Below are 20,266 nucleotides of genomic sequence, written 5' to 3'. Positions count from 1 at the left end.
ATGGGGAGCTCTGGAGTCATGACAGCCCTTTAGAGTTGTCTCAAATTTAAGCAAGGGAGCAAGTACAGGTGTCCCCTCACCATCCAGCTACTGGATATGAACTGCCCCCAGGAAGGACAATTGCTCAGGAGGCAGCTGGTGTCCTGAGGGTTGTCAGCTGCCAGCATCCAGACAGCTAGTAAAGTGTGCTTCAGTAGTGAAAGGGGTGGGGTGGACAGCGCACCCAGCCTCTGTGCAGTCTCAGGGTCTGCCCAGCAAGGCAGGCAGCTGACTCAGCAGCTGTTTGGATCCTGTTTTCTTTGATCTTATCTTTCCCCCCACTTTGATCCTCTCCCTGCTCCCACACATTCCCTGGTACTGTCAGAAGCCTGGTCCCTTTCTCCCAGAACACAGCACCATCCTACCATCCCATGATGTTCCTCAGCTTAGAAGGTCCTTCCTCCCCTCCTTCCACGAAAACCAAAAGCTAACCTGCTATTGGATCATTTTGTCCTCCCCCCCAAAACTTTGACTTATATTTGTCTTGTTTACATGAATCTTGTGTTTTCCACTTATTGGTTTATAAATTTCATGAGCTTACAACTTACTCCTTTATGAAAGCTTTTATTCTCCCCATCACTGAGCATTCTGGTTTAGCACAAAATAGGCATTCAACAGGTGGACACTGATAGCATCAAGTAGTTCCAAGTTGTTACCTTTAGTTTCTTGGGGGGGAAAAAAAATCCCCTTAAAGGCACATCCCAGTGACTTGGGAGGCTGAAGCAGGAGGATTGCAAATTCAAGGACAGTCTTAGCAAAGGCCTGTCTCAAAAATAAAAAGGGGCTGAGAACATAGCACAGTAGTAGAGTTACCTGGGATTAGACCCCTAGGGCTGGAGGTAGAATCTTAAGACCCTTTGGCTCTCCCTCTATTTTTCTCGTGGGAAGGAAATGGAATTTACTTATTTACTAGAATTTGAGCACCAAGTATGGAACAAATATGGTCTGGGCTATTTTAATATTTTTATTAGTTGCTAATGGACCTTTGTTTATATGTGGTGCTGAGTATCAAACCTGGTGCCTCACACATGATAGGCAAGCGCTCTACCACAGAGTAACAATTTTGGTTTTTTATTGAGATTAAAAAAAAATAATAATAAAATTAACATTTTAATATATACAATTCAGTGGCATTTAGTACATTCACAATGTTGAGTAATCATCACCTCTGTCCAGTTTCAGAATGTTTTACATGACTTCACAAGAAAACCCATTTCTATTGCTCTTGATCTGTGCATGACACATCAAGGAAGGGAGGGGCCCGATGTCTGAAGATTTAGTGAAACCCACCTTTGTGCAGAAATGTGGAGGCTTACTTTTGATAGCTCTGTTACTGGATGGGAAGTTACTTTTTGGTGTTCTGAGGGTTATATCTGGATGTCACTTTGAAGTTCCAAATTCCTATCCTCAGGGAACATCCTCCAACTTTCAAACAAGGATAGTTCAGAGCCATGCAGACCACACCTCATCATTGCTTAATATTGTATGTGGCGGGGAAGGAACAGTAAACCCCTTCTGTCAGTCTTTCTCATCTGGTGCCTTAAGTTGCGCCACTGTGATTAAATGAACAAACTTACAAGCTCTGTCAGGAAGGGAGGGGCAGGCTCCAGGGGAGCAGATCCCAAACCCTCTTTCCGTGGCCTGGGTAGCACAGATGCTTTGTGCTAAATATCTTATTTCTCTCTGAATCTAAAATATATCCCATTTTAAAGATGAAGAAGCCAAGGCTAAGGGAGGAGAGTCACATGCTCAGGCTCACAAAGGAATGCAGAGTTAGGATTTGGCAGATCCTAGCATCCCACACTGAGGTTGTTCCAAGGAAACCCTGCCAGGAAGTTGGCCCACCCCTAACTTCTTACCTGTTCTTGTCTCCAAGTGCACTACAACGTGACAGGACTCCTCTCCCTACCCAAACTGAGATGGTAACAGTGAACCCTTTAATCGCCCCTCTCAGTGAGTCCATGACATCTGCAACATGTGACAAAGCAGGGGGGCAGATCAGCAGCTGATTTTTGTCCACATCAGGTCAAACATGGTCCAGAAAATAGGCTCAGTGGAGTAATATATATATATATATATATATGTTTATTTCCAATGAAGGCAAAAAAAAAAAAAACAACAACCTTCAATCTTAAAACCACTTTTCTGAAAATAAAATTTTCTGGCCTGGCAGGCTGTGGCATACCTGTAATTCCAGCAACTTGGGAGACTGAGGCAAGAGGATGGCAAGTTCAAAGTCAGCCTCAGCAAATTTGTGAGGCCCTAAGCAACTTAGTGTGACCCCATCTCAAAATTTAAAAAGGGGCTGGGGATGTGGCTCAGGGGTGGAGCATCTCCTACCCCCATACCCCATAGTTCATCCCCAGTACCAAGGGGTGGGCAGGAATCCAGAGTGAAAATCGGTTTCCTGGAGATGCATTATTTTTAAATGTAACGTTACACATTACATAAGCATTTTAAGTCAGATAATAGCTTAAAAGATTGGATGTTTCTGGAGGGATTGGTGGTCTCCTAGACGTTGAGTCTTTAATTCTGATTAAGGCTATGAATAAGGACACTATTGCAATTTATTTTATTGGTATAAGTTATACATGATTGAAATAACTTATAAGAAATGACTGGGGATGTAGCTTAGTTGGTAGAGTGCTTGCCTTGCATGCACAAGGCCCTGGGTTCAATCCCCGGCACCACTATTAAAAAAAAAAAAAAAAACTTCTGAGCCATCCAAAATTTAAAGATCAGTGCAATACTGGGGTTAAAAACTTCTTTCAGGGCTGGGGATGTGGCTCAAGCGGTAGTGCGCTCGCCTGGCATGCGTGCGGCCTGGGTTCAATATCAACACCACATACAAACAAAGATGTTGTGTCTCCCGAAAACTAACACATAAATATTTTTAAAAATTAAAAAAAAAAACAAAACTTCTTTCATACACCACATCAGCAATAGCTTTTGATTTTTCTTACCTCAACTATTTGCACTTAAGGTAGATTACTGAAATAAGACAGTACTTCCTTAAACTTTGAAGAACATGTTTGTAAACAAGTAAAAGATCTAGATGAATGTTATTTTTTCAGAGCCGGTGATAGAACTCAGGGCCTCACACATGCTAGGCAACCACTCTACCACTGAGTTATGCCTCCAAATCCCTAATTTAAACATCTTGAATATTCATGGTATAATTAAAACATGTCCAAGGCAAATTGAATTTGAACAAATATGTTGGCCTTGTGTTTCAAGTTTAGAAATCAGACCATGCTAATGCCTTCAAATCTTTACATTTGTTAATTGGCAGAGAAAGTTCGGCCTTTGATGAACAAATTATCCTTTACAGTCAAAGTATCAAGATCCACTAATTGTTTCTGTGATCCACCTGACTTCATGGAACATACCATGCTACAGATCTGTTACTAGAAAAACACTACGATAGCATATCAAAACCTTCTTTGTTGTTCCATAAAAGCTAGAAATTAATCAGAGGCACATTTTCCACAGGAGGGAATAGCTGTTTACCCCATCAGTCTGCAGCTCCTTCTGGAGAACCCCATCAGTCGAGGTTAGAGGGAATGAATGTTCTCTTTCAATATTATCCATAACCTCAGTGAAATGTTGGTCAGAATTTGCAGGTTTACTTCTGCTTGAGGCAGGTCTCATGTGAAGAAGAACACTTGGTCCAGGTGAACCCCCGTGGGGCTCAACTTGCTTACTGGGAAGAGGGAAAAGTTGCAAGGTGAGACCTACACTTTCCACTGTGGCTGTAGGCCTTCCTCCTGCTACCTGCTCTCAGGCGACTCTTACTAAAATACAATTTTAAGTAAGCTCTGAAGGTGGGAAGCTTATTGGCTCTGTGTTTTGCATTTTTTTTTTTTTTTTTTTACAGAGCATCACGGAGATCATGATCCATGGTAGACTGTGTGTAAGAGGAGCTGGGGGTGTCGGCAGAGTAAATTTGGAGAAGCCCACAATATTGGCAGAGCATAAAAGGGCCCCTGCAGGTTTTGAAGAGTTGGACAATGTATTTGCGAAATTTCTCCCCCAGAAAAAAGTAGATGACTGGATTAAGGCAACAGTGAACGAAAGCCAGGGTTTCTGTGGCCTGGATGGCGTAGTCCAGATACCTTTCAAAGGTGCAATTCTGAAGGACTTCTAGCTCCACCAGGGTATCCAGGAAAAGCACTATGTTGTAAGGAGTCCAGAACCCAAGAAAGAGCACCACCACAGCAAAGATCATCTTCACCGCCTTGTTCTTCTTTTCATTTTTGCAGTGCTGCAAGGTTCTGATGATCATGGAGTAGCAGAAGAGCATGATCCCCAAGGGGATCACCAACCCAAAGATGTTGATCTCCAGGGAGCTGAGAACCTTCCACGTGGTGGAGTTGACAGAGTACTTGGTTTTGCAGTAAGTGTGGTTGCGCTCGGTATAACAAGTGCTGAACAAAAGGCCAGGGAGGGAGGCGAATACAGCCACTGACCACGTAGCCACACTGGTGATGACCCCATAGGTCAGGGTTCTCGCTCTCAAGGAAAACACTGCATGCACGATTGCCAGATATCTGTCGATGCTCATGAGCATGATGAAGAATATGCCACTGTAAAAGCCCACCAAGTACATCCAGGAAATAATCTTGCATAGACCCAGACCAAAAACCCACTGATCTGCAGCATAGTAGCCCCAGAATGGGAGGGAAAGCACAAAGAGCAGATCCGAGATGGCAAGGTTGAGCAGGTACACATCAGTCATGGACTTGAGCCGCTTGTATTTGAACAGGACTAGAACCACCACGGAATTTCCAAGCAGACCAAACAGAAAGACCAAGGAGTAAAGAGGGGGCAGGAAGAGCTCCCCGAAGGCCTTGACTCCTTCTTTGTTACAAGGCTTGGGGATGCTTTCAAAGAGGTAGTAGTTGTTGTAGATGCTGTCATCCAGGGTAGTGTCTGCTATATCCGTGGGGTTCATTTTCCAAACCTGTGAGGTTCTCAAGGCAGGTCTGGATGCAACAGAAACAGCTAATGATGGGAAGAGAAAACAAAGATTTCTATAAGAAAAAAAAATAAGTCAAAATGGTGCTAAATGTGGAACACAGCTCCTCAGCCTGGGAAGGGTATAAAATGATCTGGGGCAAAGCACTTTGTAGCTAATTCCCCAGAGTGCCCTGCAGGCCAATGAAATAACCCAGGCCTTGACCGTCATAGTTTAGGTTCAAAGGCCAGCTCTGCCACTCACTCATTTTCTTATCCCTCTACTGGAACTCAAGTTTCTTTTTCTAACCCCCACCCCACCCCCGGGGCTTGGTTCCAGAGATTGAACCTAGGCATTTTTAACGACTGAACCACCTCCCCAGCAGTTTTTATGTTTTGAGACAGAGTCTCACGAAATTGCTGAGGCTGGCTTTGAACTCATAATCCTCCTGAGCTGCCAGGATTACAAGTGTACACCATCTCACGTGGCCAATTCTCTCATTTCTAAGTGAGGATAACTTAAGACCCCCTTTTCAAGGAAGTGTATTTTATTTTTTATTGAATTTTTTTGATATTTATTTTTTAGTTTTCGGTGGACACAACATCTTTATTTTATTTTTATGTGGTGCTGAGGATTGAACCCAGCACCCCGCGCATGCCAAGCGAGCGCGCTATCCCTTGAGCCACATCCCCAGCTCAAGGAAGTGTATTTTAAAGATTGTATTTAAGCTGGGGACGTAGCTCAGTGGTACTGTGATTGCCTAGCATGCCTGAGGCCTGGATTCAATTCCCAGCACTGCAACAACAACAAAAGATCCTCAAAGATAGAAAAAGTCCACTAACTCCACTTTCCGGGATGACAAGATCAACTGGGATTCCCCACAGAACTGGACCCAGACCCTTTGACAGAAAAATAAAATCTAAATATGGAGAGCTAAATAGTGTAGTATACCACTACCCCAGCTCCTTGGGGGTCTGAGGCAGGAGAATCATTTGAACCTAAGCATCCAAGATTAGCCTAGGCAACACAGCCAAATCCTGTCTCTAAAACCCAAGCACCCATGAGCTGGAACATGGCTTGGTAATAGAGCGTCTGCCTGGCTTGTGTGAGGCCCTGGGTTTAATCCCCAGCACTGCAAAACAGAACACAACCAAACCAACCTACACAGAAGGGCTGGGCAAATCACTCAGTGGTAGAGCACTTACCTCACATGCATAAGGCACTGGGTTTGATCACTAGCATCACAAAACCACCAAAACCTTATACGAAAGGCCAATATTTCAGTAAGTGCTTATTTCACTAGAAGGAAACCAAGTTGGTCACTTGCCTTTATATAAAAACACTTTGTACTGTATAGACTTCAAAGAATGTTCACCAGTATGGTACAATATATTCCCATATTCCTGTCCCTACTCTACCTCCACCAAAAATCTTATACTCTAAGCTAAGCAAGCTTAATTGATCCATACAGAAGATCTATGAAAGATTCAGAGAGGTCAAACAACTTCTAGAGACCACAGAGCTGAGCGTAGAACTTGCTCTTTAGGCTCCAAGCCCAGTGAGCTGCCAGTAACCCAGGTCTCAGGAAGAGATGGGGAAGGAAAATAACTCTTATTAATTTATTACATTTGCTAGTTTCTGCGGTATACATAGTCCCACTATAGCCAATTCCAAACTACCAATGGGCTCACAAAATTTCCGAACAGGTAACGACAGACTCTTGGGAGCTGGTCCAAGCCAGCTCCAGCAACCCACTGGCAAGACCATTGGCTCTAAAGCACATCTCACCTGGGTACAGACCTGACCTTTGGGCAGCAGGTAGCTACTGTTCGTAAGCCAATTTGACACTAATATAGCAAATGTATTTTGAAGGGCCTTTTGGGAGGCTTCAAGATTCAATCTGAGGGAACTTTTTGTTCTTTTCATCAAGCTACACATAGAAAAAAAAAAAAAATCAGTCTTCTGCACCAAATCTCATTAGAGTGGGAAGGGGCCTGACAGATCTAGAAAAGATACATGATAGCCAGACAGAAACTTTCCACCCCCCCAGTCACCTGTGTCTCCCATCTAAGTTGTCCAAAGAGGTTAAACCCTCCTTCCAGTTACACACATGCCCACCTGTGTATCAATTCACAGACGAAGGGCTTTCCTCACACCCCAACATTCCTTATTGAACCCTTTTGCATTGTTAATTCACTTCCAATGCCTCCCACCACACACCCAAATGCACAAACTGTTTCTCAAAGAGATTTTGGTTTCTTCCTACAGGGGAATGCTAAAGACCTGTGGCATCAAAGATGTGTGTTAAATGAATAATTCTACTCTTTCCCACCCTTTTACCAGTGAAAACTAAAGATCAAAACAAGACTGAGGAGTTAGGAAACTATCAGAAGTATTAAAAAAAAAAAAAGAGCTGGTAAATGTTTGGAATTCTGTAGGCCCATGTGTGTGGTGTTTCTTAATCTTGGAGTCTTGATAGAAAGTTTGTATATTTAATGAAAAATATCTGTTTGTTTAGGATGTGTGGACTTAGGCAAGATGTGCTCAAGGGGAAGAGCCCTACATGTATGGCTACCCGTCAGAAGAGGGTTCCGAAGCGTGGGGACAGGTAGAGAGCATGTAAGTTCCAAGACCGCTGTCTACCCTGAGACACAAATTACCTATATGCCCGGGTGTCTGGGTTGGCCAAGTAGCTGGCCAGGATGCGTTGCTGCCTTCAGGCCACACGTGTCTAGAGAAAAGTGCTTGGCTGGAGGCCCCGGGAATGTCCCCATCCCCACTTACCTTGCTTTTGTGAAAGTGACTCCGAGGACGGTCTGTGAGGCAATGCCAAGCCTGATCAAGCAGCACAGCTCTATGAAGGACGAGTGCCTTTGAAGGATGTGTGGCTTCCTGTGAGCACCGGCTCTATCCCTCACCCATCGATGCTGAGTTCAAGTGGGTTTTTTGTTTTTTTTTTTTTTTTTTTTTTTGCTAGAAGCAGAAAGCAGAGAAAAGTGACTCATTTCCCAAAACTGAAGGTTAGGAAAATTTGCTTTCTTCTGTAAGAGGAGAAAATGGAGAGGAAAGCCAAGTAAGCTTTTTAATTTTAAAAATTTGTCGGAGGGGCTGGGGAGGTCGTTCAGTGATAGAGCTTGCCTCATATGCATGAGGCCCCAGGTTTGATTTCCAGCACTGGGGGAAAAAAAGTTGGAACATGGGGACATAGTTTAGTGCTGGAGCTTCCCTAGCATGCATGAGGCCCAAGATTTAATCCTCACACACCAATTTATTTATTGGCTTTTTGGGGAGGTGAGGTGGGGTTTAACCAGGGTTTGAACCCAGGGGCACTTAATCATTGAGCCTTATCCCCAAGCCATTTTGATCTTTTATTTTAAGACTAAGTTGCTGAACTTGCTATCCTCTTGCCTCAGACTCCGGAGTATCTGGGATTACAGGTGTGCCCTCCCCACTATTTGTTGACTTTTTTAATGTAAAAGGATTTTTTTTTCCTTCTAACTGGCTTATATGCTGTAGAATGTTCCTTCTGTTTTGGGTCATTAGGCTGATAGTTTTTTCCTCTTCATGAATACACAAGGGCAGGTACTCAAGATGTATGATATTCTCTAAACAAGTGGGATCTGAACCAGACTGAGAAGGCCAGGAAAACTCTAGGAAAAAGATATTCCAGAATAGAGAAAAATTTGTCCAAATGAGGGTGTCTATTTGTCCAAATCTTCCCTGACTTGGACAATTTTAGCCAACCACATTCTTAGATTCAATTATTTGTCTTCAAAGTTGTGTCAGTTGAACTTTCAAGTCCCTTCTGCTTGGAAACTGTGCCGTTTCACTGACTGATTAAATGAAAATAGCTGAGCCTGATATGTTGCCCTGCCATTACTGGACTCCCAAGAAATATCTGGGTGAGTCCCATCAATTTCTGTGTGTTTAGATTCAAAGTAGGTTTCTAGCCAGGCAAGGTAGTGCATACCTGTAATCCTAACAACTTGGGAGTCAAGGAAGGAGGATCACAAGTTCTGAGGCCAGTGTCAACCAATTAGTGAGGCCCTATCCAACTTAGTGAGACTCTGTCTCAAAAAAGTATTGAGGATGAAGCTCAGTGATAAAGCGCCCCTGGGTTCAATTCCAAGTACAAAAAGGCAAGTTTACAGACCCAGCTATCCCACTCCTTGGTTTATACCTAAATGACTTAAAAACAGCACACTACAGAGACAGCCATATCAATGTTTATAGCAGCACAATTGCTAAATTGTGGAACCAACCCAGATACCTTTCAGTAGATGAATGGATAGGTAAACTTTGGTATATATACACAATGGAACATTACTCAGCATTTACAAGAGAATAAAATCATGGCATTTGCAGGTAAATGGATGGAGAATATAATGGTACGTGAAGCAAGCCAATCCCAAAAAACCAAAGGCCAAAATAAAATGTTTTCTTTGATATGAGGATCCTGGGGAGGAATGGAGGGCAAGGGGGTAGGAATGAGTTAGACATCATTAACCTAAGTGCATGTATAAAGGTACCACTTTGTGTACAATCAGTGACTTGAAAAATTGTGCTCTATATGTGTAATATGAAATGAACTGCATTCTGCCCTCATGCATCACACAGTAGAATAAATAATTTAATAAAAAAGACAAGTTTAGAAATTGTAGAGGTTACTTCTGTGTAGAAAATTGGTCTTCAAAAGTAAACACCCTCCCTCAAAAAAAAGGTATTAAGTTTTTAAGTAACATCTATTTCATACATGAGGAAGCAAACTCAAGAGAGGAAAGGTGGTATGCCATGACATCACACCAGTCAGAGACACAGCTGGGCCAACACCCGCACTCCTGACATCACGTTCTATTGGGCTTCATTTCAGAAACCTGAGCAGAACAAGACTCAGTGTAAACCCTGCCCCAAACTATGATCCACAGCACCTGTTGCCCAACATGAGACCACAGCGACCCCTGGTGACCAGGCTTATTGCAACACCAAGACATCTGGTAAATTCCCTAGCCAACATGTACTAGACCAACATCTCTGAAATTGAAGCCAGAAACTCCCAAAGCTTTCAGGAAGAATCTCATAAGACTCTGCTGTAGAGTACCGTGTTAAAATGAGAGAAATGCGCCAGGCAGAGCTACACAGGATGGTACCCAGGGACAATGAGACAGTAAACAGAGTTTACAGTCAGCTCATGTATGGCAGGCGAGGTTAGTTGGGTTACAAGGGCCTTCCATCCATTGGCTAATCTAATAATTTTGTGGGCTCAAAATTAACCACATGGCCCCAGGGACTTCAAGTTAGCACACAGTGGCCTCTGGTTATGAGAACCTAATAAGTGGAGGGGTTGGGTGTGTGGACTAAGCTGCTCTAAAAGGGAAACATTACAGCCAGACATGGTGGTAAATACCTAATCCCAGCAACTCTGGAGGCTGAGATAGGAGGCATGAAGTTCAAAGCCAGCCTCAGCAATTGGACTGGGGATGTAACTTAGTGGTAAACAATCCTTGAGGTTCAAGCACCAGTTTAAAAAGAGTAGGGGGAAGCAGAGAGGGGTAGGCTACAAACCAAGACTACAAAACTGATTCATCTGAGTAAAGAGAACTTTGGTAAGGAAATAAAATATTGCAAATAGTTTTTGGAAAGATAACACATTTTCATGTAAACCTGTATGTCCAAGAAGATTAAGAAAAACAGAAAACCTGTAACTGATTAATACTACTTACCAGAGTTGTGCTGAGCATCTAAAGTTCTCAGAGAATAATTTAGACCTTAAGTGTTTATATTAGAAAAGAAGAAAGGCTAAAAGTTAGGGAGAAGGGTGTTTGACTGGAAAAGGAGGCAAGAGAAAAATAACAGGGGACAAACCATGGGGGTCATAAGAAAGAATATAAGAGCAGAAATTAAACAAGTTCAAAGGAAAAGAGACCCATTAAAATATTTGAAAACACAAATAAAACTGACAGACCTGTAAGGAAGTTAAAGGGGGGAAAAAACAACAATTTTAGAATGCAAAGGGAGATATGCAATTTTAAAAAAATATTATGAACTTTATCACAATAAAAGGTAGATAAATCTTACCAAAACTGGCTCAAAAAATATATATAAAATCTGATGATTTTTAACATCATCCAGTAGTTTAAATGCTTGACACAAGAGCAGATTCATACACACTCAAAAAAAGGTTCCACGAATTCTAAGTATCCAAGGTATCTACGGTTTTAATCTCAGGCATCTTCCCTCCCCTTCTGAAATAAAAAAAAAATACTCTAAACTCATTTGTTCAGTTAGTACTATAATTTTGATAACAAAACTAGACAAAGTAGGAAAAACATAAAATTGTTCAATTTCACTCATGAATATATAGGGCAAATATCCTATATGAAATGTTAACCCATAATGAACAAGTTAGTGCATTTCAGAAAAGCAAAGTTGATTTAATACTAGAACATCTAATTTATGCCTATCACCACATTAACAGAGAAAAGCCATGTGTCATAGAAAGAGCCCTGAATAAGAAAAAAAAAAATCTATCATTTGTGACAATATAGATGAACCTGAAAGACACAGATAAGTGAAATAAACCAGGCACAGAAAGACATACTATGAGGAGTCTAAAAAACGCAACTCAAAGAAGCAGAGAGTAGAAAAGTGATTACCAGGGCTTGGAAGAGGGAGGAAGGACTGGGGAACGTTGGTCAAAGGCTACAAATTTCAGTTGGGGGGAAATAAGTGTAAGATGTCTACAGTGCAATATGTTGACAAATATATACTTGAAAATTGCTAAGAGATTTAAGTGTTCTCAACACACTTCAAAAAACTATGAAGTAGTTAATGCATACGTAAATTAGCATGATTAAACCTTTACACCATGTATACCATAAATATATATAATCTTTATTAAAAAAAACAACAGTATTGGTAATTTAGGTGGTGGTAGGATGGGAAGTCAGCTTCCTAAGCACAAAAAAGAAATTTTACTTTAGAAGGTAACTTTTTAAAAATGCTAAAAATCCAACAAACCTGCTATCCAATTGTAAACAGCAAAAGTCATTCCTTTAAAAATTAGGACCATGGCTGGGCGTGGTAACACATGCCTATGATCTAGCAGCTGGGGAGGTTGAGGCAGGAGAATTGCAAGTTCAAAGCCAGCCTCAGCAAAAGCAAGGCGCTAAGCAATGCAGCAAGACCCTGTCTCCAAAGAAAATACAAAATAGGGCTGGAAATGTGGCTGAGTGGTTGAGAACTCGAGTTCAATCCCTAGTACCCCTCACCAAAAAAAAAAATATTAGGACCATGACTGTGATGCCCACCACCAATTCTATTATAGCCAGTAGGAAAATATAAGAGTTAAGAAGATATAATGAATTCAACAAATTAAACAAAAATCAGATATACTTAACAGTGAACAAAGCCTTTTTAAAATTTTCATTTAAAATAACAGAACAAAAAGCTTAAAAATAAAAGGAGATGAAAGGCTTGTATTCTGAAAACTACAAAATGTTGTTGGAAGAAATAAAAGTTACAAGTAAATGAGGAAATGACCCATGCTTACAGACTGGAAGATTTAGTATAGTATTACCCAAAGTGATCTAAAGATTCAGTGGCATCCCTACCACAATCTCAACATCACTTTTTCCACAAATAGAAAAATCCATCTTAAAATTCATATAAAATCTCAAGGGGCCTGCAGAGCCAAAACAATCTTGACCTATACTTCCTGGTTTCAAAACTTATTACAAAAAGCCATGTTAATCCAAATAATGTGAAACTGGCACAAACACAGACACAGAAATGGAATACTCAGAAACCCTCACAAGTATGGTCAAATCTCTTTTTGCATTGTCTTTATTTCATCCCATTCCCTCTGTATAGTAATGATGTCACTTAGTACATTCTCTGGGGGATGTGGTCAAATTAGCTTTGAGAAGGGTGCCAAGATTATTCAATAGGGAAAAGACAAGTCTTTCAATAAATGGTGTTAAGAAAACTGGAGCTCCAAACGCAAAAGAATAAAGTTGAATGCTTACCTTACACAAATAACAGCTAAACTATAAAACTTGGGGAAAGAAATATAAGGGAAAAAGCTTCATGCTAATGAATTTCACAATGATTTCTTGTACCAAAAGTACAGATAACAAAAGGAAAAACAGATGAACTGAACTGCATCAAAATTTAAAATTTCACCACATGGTGGCGCTCACCTGCAACTGAGTGGTAGGGCTCTTGTGGAGCATGCAAGAGGCCCTGGGTTCAATCCCCAGTGACACTAGAAAGAAAAGGACAAAGACTTTTTGATTTGGTGAATTTTAACCAGGTTGAGTTTTTTAAGAGAGAATGAGAGAGAGAGAGAGAGAGAGACAATTTTTTTAATATTTTTTAGTTTTTGGGCGGACACAACATCTTTCTTTTTATGTGGTGCTGAGGATCGAACCCGGGTCGCACGCATGCCAGGCGAGCGTGCTACCGCTTGAGCCACATCCCCAGCCTCCAGGTTGCGTTTTCAAGAAAATTTTTTAATAAACAGCCAGGTGCGGTGGCACGCACTTCTAATCCCAGTGGCTTGGGAGGCTGAGGCAGGAGGAATGCAAGTTCAAAGCCAGCAGCAGCAACTTGGTGAGATCCTAAGCAACTTAGCAAGTAAAAATATCTGGGGAGGTGGCTCAGTGGTTAAGTGCCACTGGGTTCAATCCCTCGTGCCAATTTTTTTTTTTTTTAAAGTTTCTGTGCATAAAAGGATATGATCAAAAAAGTGAAAAGGTGGGTTGGGGTTGTAGCTCAGTGGTAGAGCGCTTGCCTCACATGTGCGAGGCCTTGGGTTCGATCCTCAGCACCACATAAAAATAAATAAAAATAAAGATTTTTTTAAAAAGTGAAAAGGCAATCTGCAGAACGGGGGTAAATATTTGCAAATCATATCTGATAAGTGGTTAATATGCAAAATATTTAAAGAAACCCTACAACAAGAAAGACAACCTGATATAAGAATAAAATAAAGTATCCAGAAATGAACTTCAGCAACTAGTCCAAAAACAGATTGAAGCATTTTATCACATTCTAGTCTCCAGATTGAAACCTACTGTGTGAAATTCAGAATTTTTTAGTCCCCCTTGGGAACCTGAAATGGAAAGAACTGCTCTCTCCATACCTGCTAACATCAAAATGTTCCATCACCTAAGGTTAGTCCTTCAGAACATATCCTTTGTACCACTGCCCACTCCATGCCCACCTGATTCACATGCAGACCACTGAATCCCATTCCATAATAACCAATTCCCTCTTTCTGCCTTTCAGTGTGCCCTGACAGACTCTTCCTCCTTCCTGAACCCATTTCAATATTCAGCACAAATGTGTATATTTCAAGAGTATAATCAATAGGCTGGGAATGTAACTCAGTGGTCGAGGGCTTGCTTACATGTATAAGGCCCTGGGTTCCATCCCCAACAACAACAAAATAGATTATAGCATTGTAACACTGCTATATTGTACATGAAGGGACAATGGGGAATAGGCACCACAGGGATTTTTAATATAGAGATTTAGCCAGGCGAGCCGGTGAACACCTGTAATCCCAGTGGCTCAAGAGGCTGAGGCAGGAGGATTTCAATTTCAAAGCCAGCCTAAGCAACTTAGCGAAGCACTAAGCAACTCACAGTTACACTCTGTCTCTAAATAATATACAAAAAGGACTGGGGATATGGCTCAGTGGTTAAATGCCCCTGAGTTCAATCCCTGGTGCCAAAAGAGAGAAAGGGAAGGGGGAGGGAAGGAGGGAGGGAGAGAGAGAAGCTTAGTTGTCATACTATCAAGAAGGTGATATGAAGAGTTCTGAGGGAGCTGGCAAGAAATTTTGTTCCTGCAGCTCTGAGACTCCTTGGTGGGACCTGTGGAGGCAATAAGTACCATGGTGATTGGCAGACAGACTATAGAGGAACATCATCATCTGTGGCTGCCTTCCCCCACCCCCCAGGGTGAAAGGAGGAGAAAAACCTATCAGAAAATAATGGTGCCACCTTGAACAAAATAACAGGCATGTCCCACCACGCTACTCAGCTAAGATATATTTCTTTGATTCTCTTGGTTTACCCGATAGGGAACAGAAGAAGAAATGTCATTAACTACTGTTGACAAATGATTCCTCTTGCATATAGTTAATTGAGAAGTGGGACCAATTTGGTCAAGGTTCAGTCAAGCTGAATTTTAAGAAAATGTGAAGTTTTCTACATTTCATTACACAATGTCAAAATCTCACTGTATACTTTTCTGTTACTGCTGTAACAAATTGCCACAAACTCAGAGGATTAAACAACATCTGTTTCCATGCATTTTCCAGCTTGCTGAGACCACCAACCTTCCACAGTCTGTGGGCTCTTCCAGATTCCGTCAGCACTGCAGCTTCTTCTCTCCCCTGGCATCAAAATGTTCCATCGCCTACCTTCATTTTATTAAAAAAACCCTGTGGGTGACATCTGGCCCACCCAGATCATCCAGGATGATTTCCCTTTCTCCAAGTCCTTAATTTAGTAATTTCTGCAAATTCCTTTTGAATGTAAAGCAGCACATTCACAGGTTCTGGAGATAAGGACATGGACATCTTTATGGGCTCCAATCCTGTATCACATCACATTGAGCAATATTACCACTGACACCAGAAAACTCTTACTCAAAAATTATTATATTCATACTAACAGATGCAAGTTCTCCAAGATTGTAATTTTTGCTTGAAAGCTCAGTGGGTTTTATTTTGTTTTGTTTTGTTGTTGTTGTTAACCAAGGATTGAACCCAGGGATGCTTAACCACTGAACCACATTCCCGGTAGAGACTGGGTCTCACTGAGTTGCTCAGCACCTCACTTTTTGCTGAAGCTGGCTTTGAACTAGCGATTCTCCTGTCTCAGCCTCCCAAACCACTGGGATTACAGGCATATGCCAACACGCCAGGTGAATGCTCAGTTTTTATCATTGGCAATAGTCAATGGTTTCACTTAAAATGACAAGCTTGCTTCATTGATTTTCAATATCTATTGAATAAAATTGTGGTTATTTCATGTAAGATGAAAATTCCATAAGAATTCAAGGGTAGAGATAACAAATTTTTGTTTTTACTAAGATTATTAAGTAAAATTGGTACTAGGAGAACAGAGCAAAAAAGAGTTAACATTTTTGAGTACAATTTGAAGGCACTGAATTAATTTGTCCAAAGATCCCAGCATTTTTGGCCTGCAACTGCTTTTGCATCCTCAGAACAAAGACAAAGAGTGAAGAACAAAGTTATAGTGTCAGTATGAATATTAATTTGATATCAGATCCCCTGGAAAGAGTGGCAAAGACCTACCACCTCCTACCCTCACCAGGGGTCTATGAGCCATATCACACCTTGAAAATTGCTATTTACAGAAATAAAACCTGCCAGCAGATGGCAGTAGGTACAGTAGCATTTCCCAATTTGCATTAACCATTATTTAGGAAAGTGATTTCATTAAAAAGGAATTTAAATTTTTGCCTTAAAGTTCAAAGATAGCATCTCTTTGCAGAAATTAAACTAGACCAAATAAATCCATGAAACAGGTGCTACTTCAGCTTACAACTCAATGACCCAACAACTTTAAGTACTACAGGCCTCTCACTTTGTCACGCAGAACACAAAAAATAGTACATAGCCTTGGTACAGGAACTCTGCCATTTTACTAAATAGTGCAAAATTCAAAAAAGTGTTCTGCCAACTAAAATTACTCTAAAATTGAAGCATTTCCCTTAAAGAATCATGTACAGAGTTTAATAAAACATTTTTTCAATTAAATGTTATTCAGTCTTTTTCTTTATTAAAACATCAGGGTACTGAGAAATAGCTTAAAGAAATTTTAATGAGACCATCTACATATTGTCATCAGGCTTCTTGATTGACGCCTTTTTTTTTTTTTTAATAGAGAAAAGGTAAAGAATTTTATTTCTAAAACAGTATATTGATGAATATCATCGATGATTCTAGAAGGCAACCAGGGGAAATGAAATTTTCATGTAGGAGCGCTGGTCATAGCTTAACTTTTTTAACTTTTAGTCAAACAATATGAACAGTTTAAATTTGAAGCATATATTTGTCAAATTGTTCTGCGAAATGGTTGTTCCAATTTATATTTCAAAACAGAACTTTTCTGTGCCTATGTGAGGATTCAATTATTCAACAAAATTTTCTAAACATCTGCATATCTAGCACCATGCTGATCTTAAGGTGAATGTAAATTGCCTAGTGGCACTGGTTTCCTAATCCAGGGGAAGAGTCAGTCAAAGGTATATGGACACCATTAACATGTACTATGTAAAGTAAGATTTTAACAATTGGATAGTAAAATGAGATAAGGTTAATATAAAGCATAACATTGAATAAGTGAGATATGAGATACGGTTCTGTAAGAGAACAGAAATCCCACCTGGCTCTTGTTCAAGTAAAAGAGATCTAGGAAGAGTTGCTCTGTGTCTGCTATATTTGCAAAACGAAGAAAACATGACAAGTACTGACTGGCAAAGCAAACCAGACACTGGGGCCAGAGGCAAGGACTGGAGAAGGGGTGTGTTAGGAGTCCGCCCGGCTCCAAAGACTAACTTCCCCATCCCCGGAGAAGAGCAGTCCAATGGTGAGCCCTGCTAGCTCACATGATCCTTACCCACCAATCAGACTAGCCCTGCTGGCTCACGTGATCCTTACCCACCAATCAGACTAGCCCTGCTGGCTCACATGATCCTTATCCACCAATCAGAAAGCACCCCATGCCAACTGTCAAACCCTTCAACCATTAAACTGTCATAACTGTAAAACCACACCCGGCTCTATAAATATGCAGAGCTGTTCCTTGGTAAACGGGCATTTTCTCTGAGGACGAGCCTTGTTCTTTCTTTCAGGGTAGACAACCTGTTCCAGAATGTAATGTTTAGAGCGGGACATTAATGGTTAACCAAAGTTAGTCAGAAGCTTAAGTCATCATAGGCATCAGCACCTTCTGAAATCAAGAGCCAACCCCATAATCTCATCAATCCTCTCACACTGAATGTTAGGCTGTCACTTAGGAATATCTCTGGGATGGTCAACTCCCACCTTCTAGTTTCCTTTCGAGTTCCTGATGGGTTTTCTTCTGCCCTAAGGCCAGGCTTCCCTTTCCTACACGCTCATGGGGCTGCAGAGCAGTCTTTCTTAGAGCTTAACAATGACAATATGAAAATCCTGCCAATCCACTTTGTATTCAAGGAACTATATACAAACGGAATGAAGGGGGTGGGGGGTGGGGTTCTTGGAGCTGAGGTTGGCTGGCCCCATGGATTTTTTTTCCCCCCAAAGGGAGATGCCATCAACTCATGGCTAGGTCCCTTCACCATCCTGAAATAGGATCTTCCCATGGCCACATAACCAAGACACCTGTTTGTGCCCAACAGAGCTGAAAAGAAATATGGTGGCAGGCTGTTAAGGGTAGCCTCTGCTCTGAAGTTGCAATTGGGGTGTGTCTGTGCACCCTCCCAGCCAAATGCAAACAGGGAAAGAAAGGACACTTCTGCCTCTGAGTGGCTAGCTTCAAGGTACAAGGCAAATGAGTGGCAGAAGCCAGTCACCACTGTGTGGGTTGACTTCAATTTCACAGGTCCTCAAGGCCCAGGCAATGAGGTAATCACGTAAAAGTTACTTGCCTGGAGTTGCCAGCTTTGCAGGATTCACTGGGACATGAGCCTAGTGGTCCATGAGAGCCACTGGGACATCTAGAGCTGTCTCCCTTGCACCCTGTCAGGGCTCAGCCAGCACAACGAACTACAGAGTCTGAACTCATGTCATGCTCTCAGCCATAAAAGCCCTTACTGCTTTCCTTTCGTAGCTGACTCCAGGTCTTCCTCAAAGACCAGTTCGTCGCCATCTTCTCCTCTAAGTCACCTCTAACCTGGGCTTTAGCCTGAAGTCATCCTGCATGGAGACTGCTCCATTGTCACCACCCAAAGTGGAACCAGAATTGCACCATAATGACTTGCCAGGGCTTTGGAGTCAAGAGCCCAAACTTCATTCACAGTCAGGTTCTGCAACCTCCAGGCTGTGTAACCCCAAGGAAGGAACTTAAACTGTCTGAAATCACCTTTCTCGTCTTTAAAAAGATGGGAAAGCCTCCATCTGAGATACTGGGAAAATTGAACCGTAATGAGGTAAACACTGCACAGGGATGAGGAAATAGGCATTTCTAGATTTATGGCAGTCCCAGATTGCGCTGGTAGAACTGGAATGACCAGATGGAAGCAGTACTGGGGACTGAACATAGGGGTTCAATGTACTGAGCTATGTGTCCCCAACCCTTTTTATTTCTTGAGATGTCATCTTGCTGAGACAAACCTGGCACTTGCCATCTTCCTGTCTCAAACTTGGAGTTGGATTATTTGCAGCATTTAAGAGACCAGTGAGGAAGCCCTTGTCCACTGTGACACAGCCACCAGGGGTCAGTGATGGTTCTCAGTCTATCCAACGAACATCATTAAACACTAACTCCTGTGTGAATTCCTGCGGGTGAGGTGGTTGTCCCATTACCAACACCTTGAGCAACACAATATACCTTTCCTCAACACGGGGAGCCGCCATTGTGAAGCTGGCTCCAGTGGGTCTGGGTTCCCAATGAGCCACTCAGTGAGGTCCTTTTCCATCCAGGACTTATTTCTCATCAGGACCCTGCATAGCAGCCATGTCTTCCCACATGGTCTTTCCTGAGGGATACATGCCACAATCTGGGTGAGAAAGCAGTTCTCCTTTGATTGACCAGAGCCCAAACTCAGAAAGGTTGTGAGCACCATCAGGCCCTCTCTGACCTTGAGCAAATTACTGAACCATTTAAAGAAGGAACTGTTCAATTTTCCTACCTCTATGTCTGCTGTAGGGCACGAATACCCCAGTATCACCACCCTGATTTAGAAGAGCCTGAGTGCGTCCTACACTATCTTCACAGCTCTCCTTGGTAGGATTAAATCCAAGTTACCTCCTCTGGTACTCTTCTCAATATTGTACTTTTGTTTGTCCTCCCTCCTCCCTGCCAAGGTCTCTGCTCTCTTGCAGCCCCACCCCCACCCCAAACTAAGTTTCACAGAGATTCTCGTGGAGTGGTCTGGTTATAGGAATACAGACTACATCTTAAGTAGACAGAATTCCATTGCAGGATGAGGAGGACAGTGGAACTCAAGACAGCTAGCAGAGAGGCTGGCCCATGTGAGGTCCCAGATGCCATGATCCCTTGATGCGAGTGGACCAGGAGGAGAGAAGAG

At 41.9% G+C, this 20,266-nt stretch overlaps 1 protein-coding gene and 1 long non-coding RNA gene across 3 annotated transcripts in view; one reads left to right on the top strand and one right to left on the bottom strand.

Annotated features, from left to right (window-relative positions):
• LOC124088026 (uncharacterized) overlaps positions 1–16,790 on the top strand; it is a 37,349-nt gene extending 20,559 nt beyond the window's left edge. The window contains exons 2-4 of the long non-coding RNA XR_006850248.2: positions 4,302–4,435; positions 7,515–7,615; positions 7,974–16,790. This is a non-coding gene — a long non-coding RNA (uncharacterized LOC124088026). The remainder of the gene's footprint in view (positions 1–4,301; positions 4,436–7,514; positions 7,616–7,973) is intronic.
• Ccr4 (C-C motif chemokine receptor 4) lies at positions 1,095–7,872 on the bottom strand. Of its 2 annotated transcripts, none has more exons than XM_046437302.2 (2): positions 7,781–7,872; positions 1,095–5,043 (listed from the first exon to the last, which is right to left on the bottom strand). In XM_046437302.2, the coding sequence occupies exon 2, from the start codon at positions 4,991–4,993 to the stop codon at positions 3,911–3,913; it is 1,083 nt and encodes a 360-aa protein (XP_046293258.1). In that variant the 5' UTR covers positions 4,994–5,043; positions 7,781–7,872; the 3' UTR covers positions 1,095–3,910. The 2 variants fall into 2 exon arrangements, with proteins under 2 accessions (XP_046293258.1, XP_046293259.1); XM_046437303.2 differs by having other exon boundaries at positions 1,095–5,072; positions 7,781–7,825.
• Positions 16,791–20,266: the final 3,476 nt, after the last annotated feature.

Source organism: Marmota monax, unplaced genomic scaffold (assembly GCF_021218885.2).
Source record: "Marmota monax isolate L192 unplaced genomic scaffold, Marmota_monax_Labrador192_F-V1.1 WCK01_AAM20220418_F8-fsc00021, whole genome shotgun sequence".
NCBI classification, from domain to species: domain Eukaryota; kingdom Metazoa; phylum Chordata; class Mammalia; order Rodentia; family Sciuridae; genus Marmota; species Marmota monax.
This window is presented reverse-complemented; position numbering and strand designations above follow the sequence as displayed.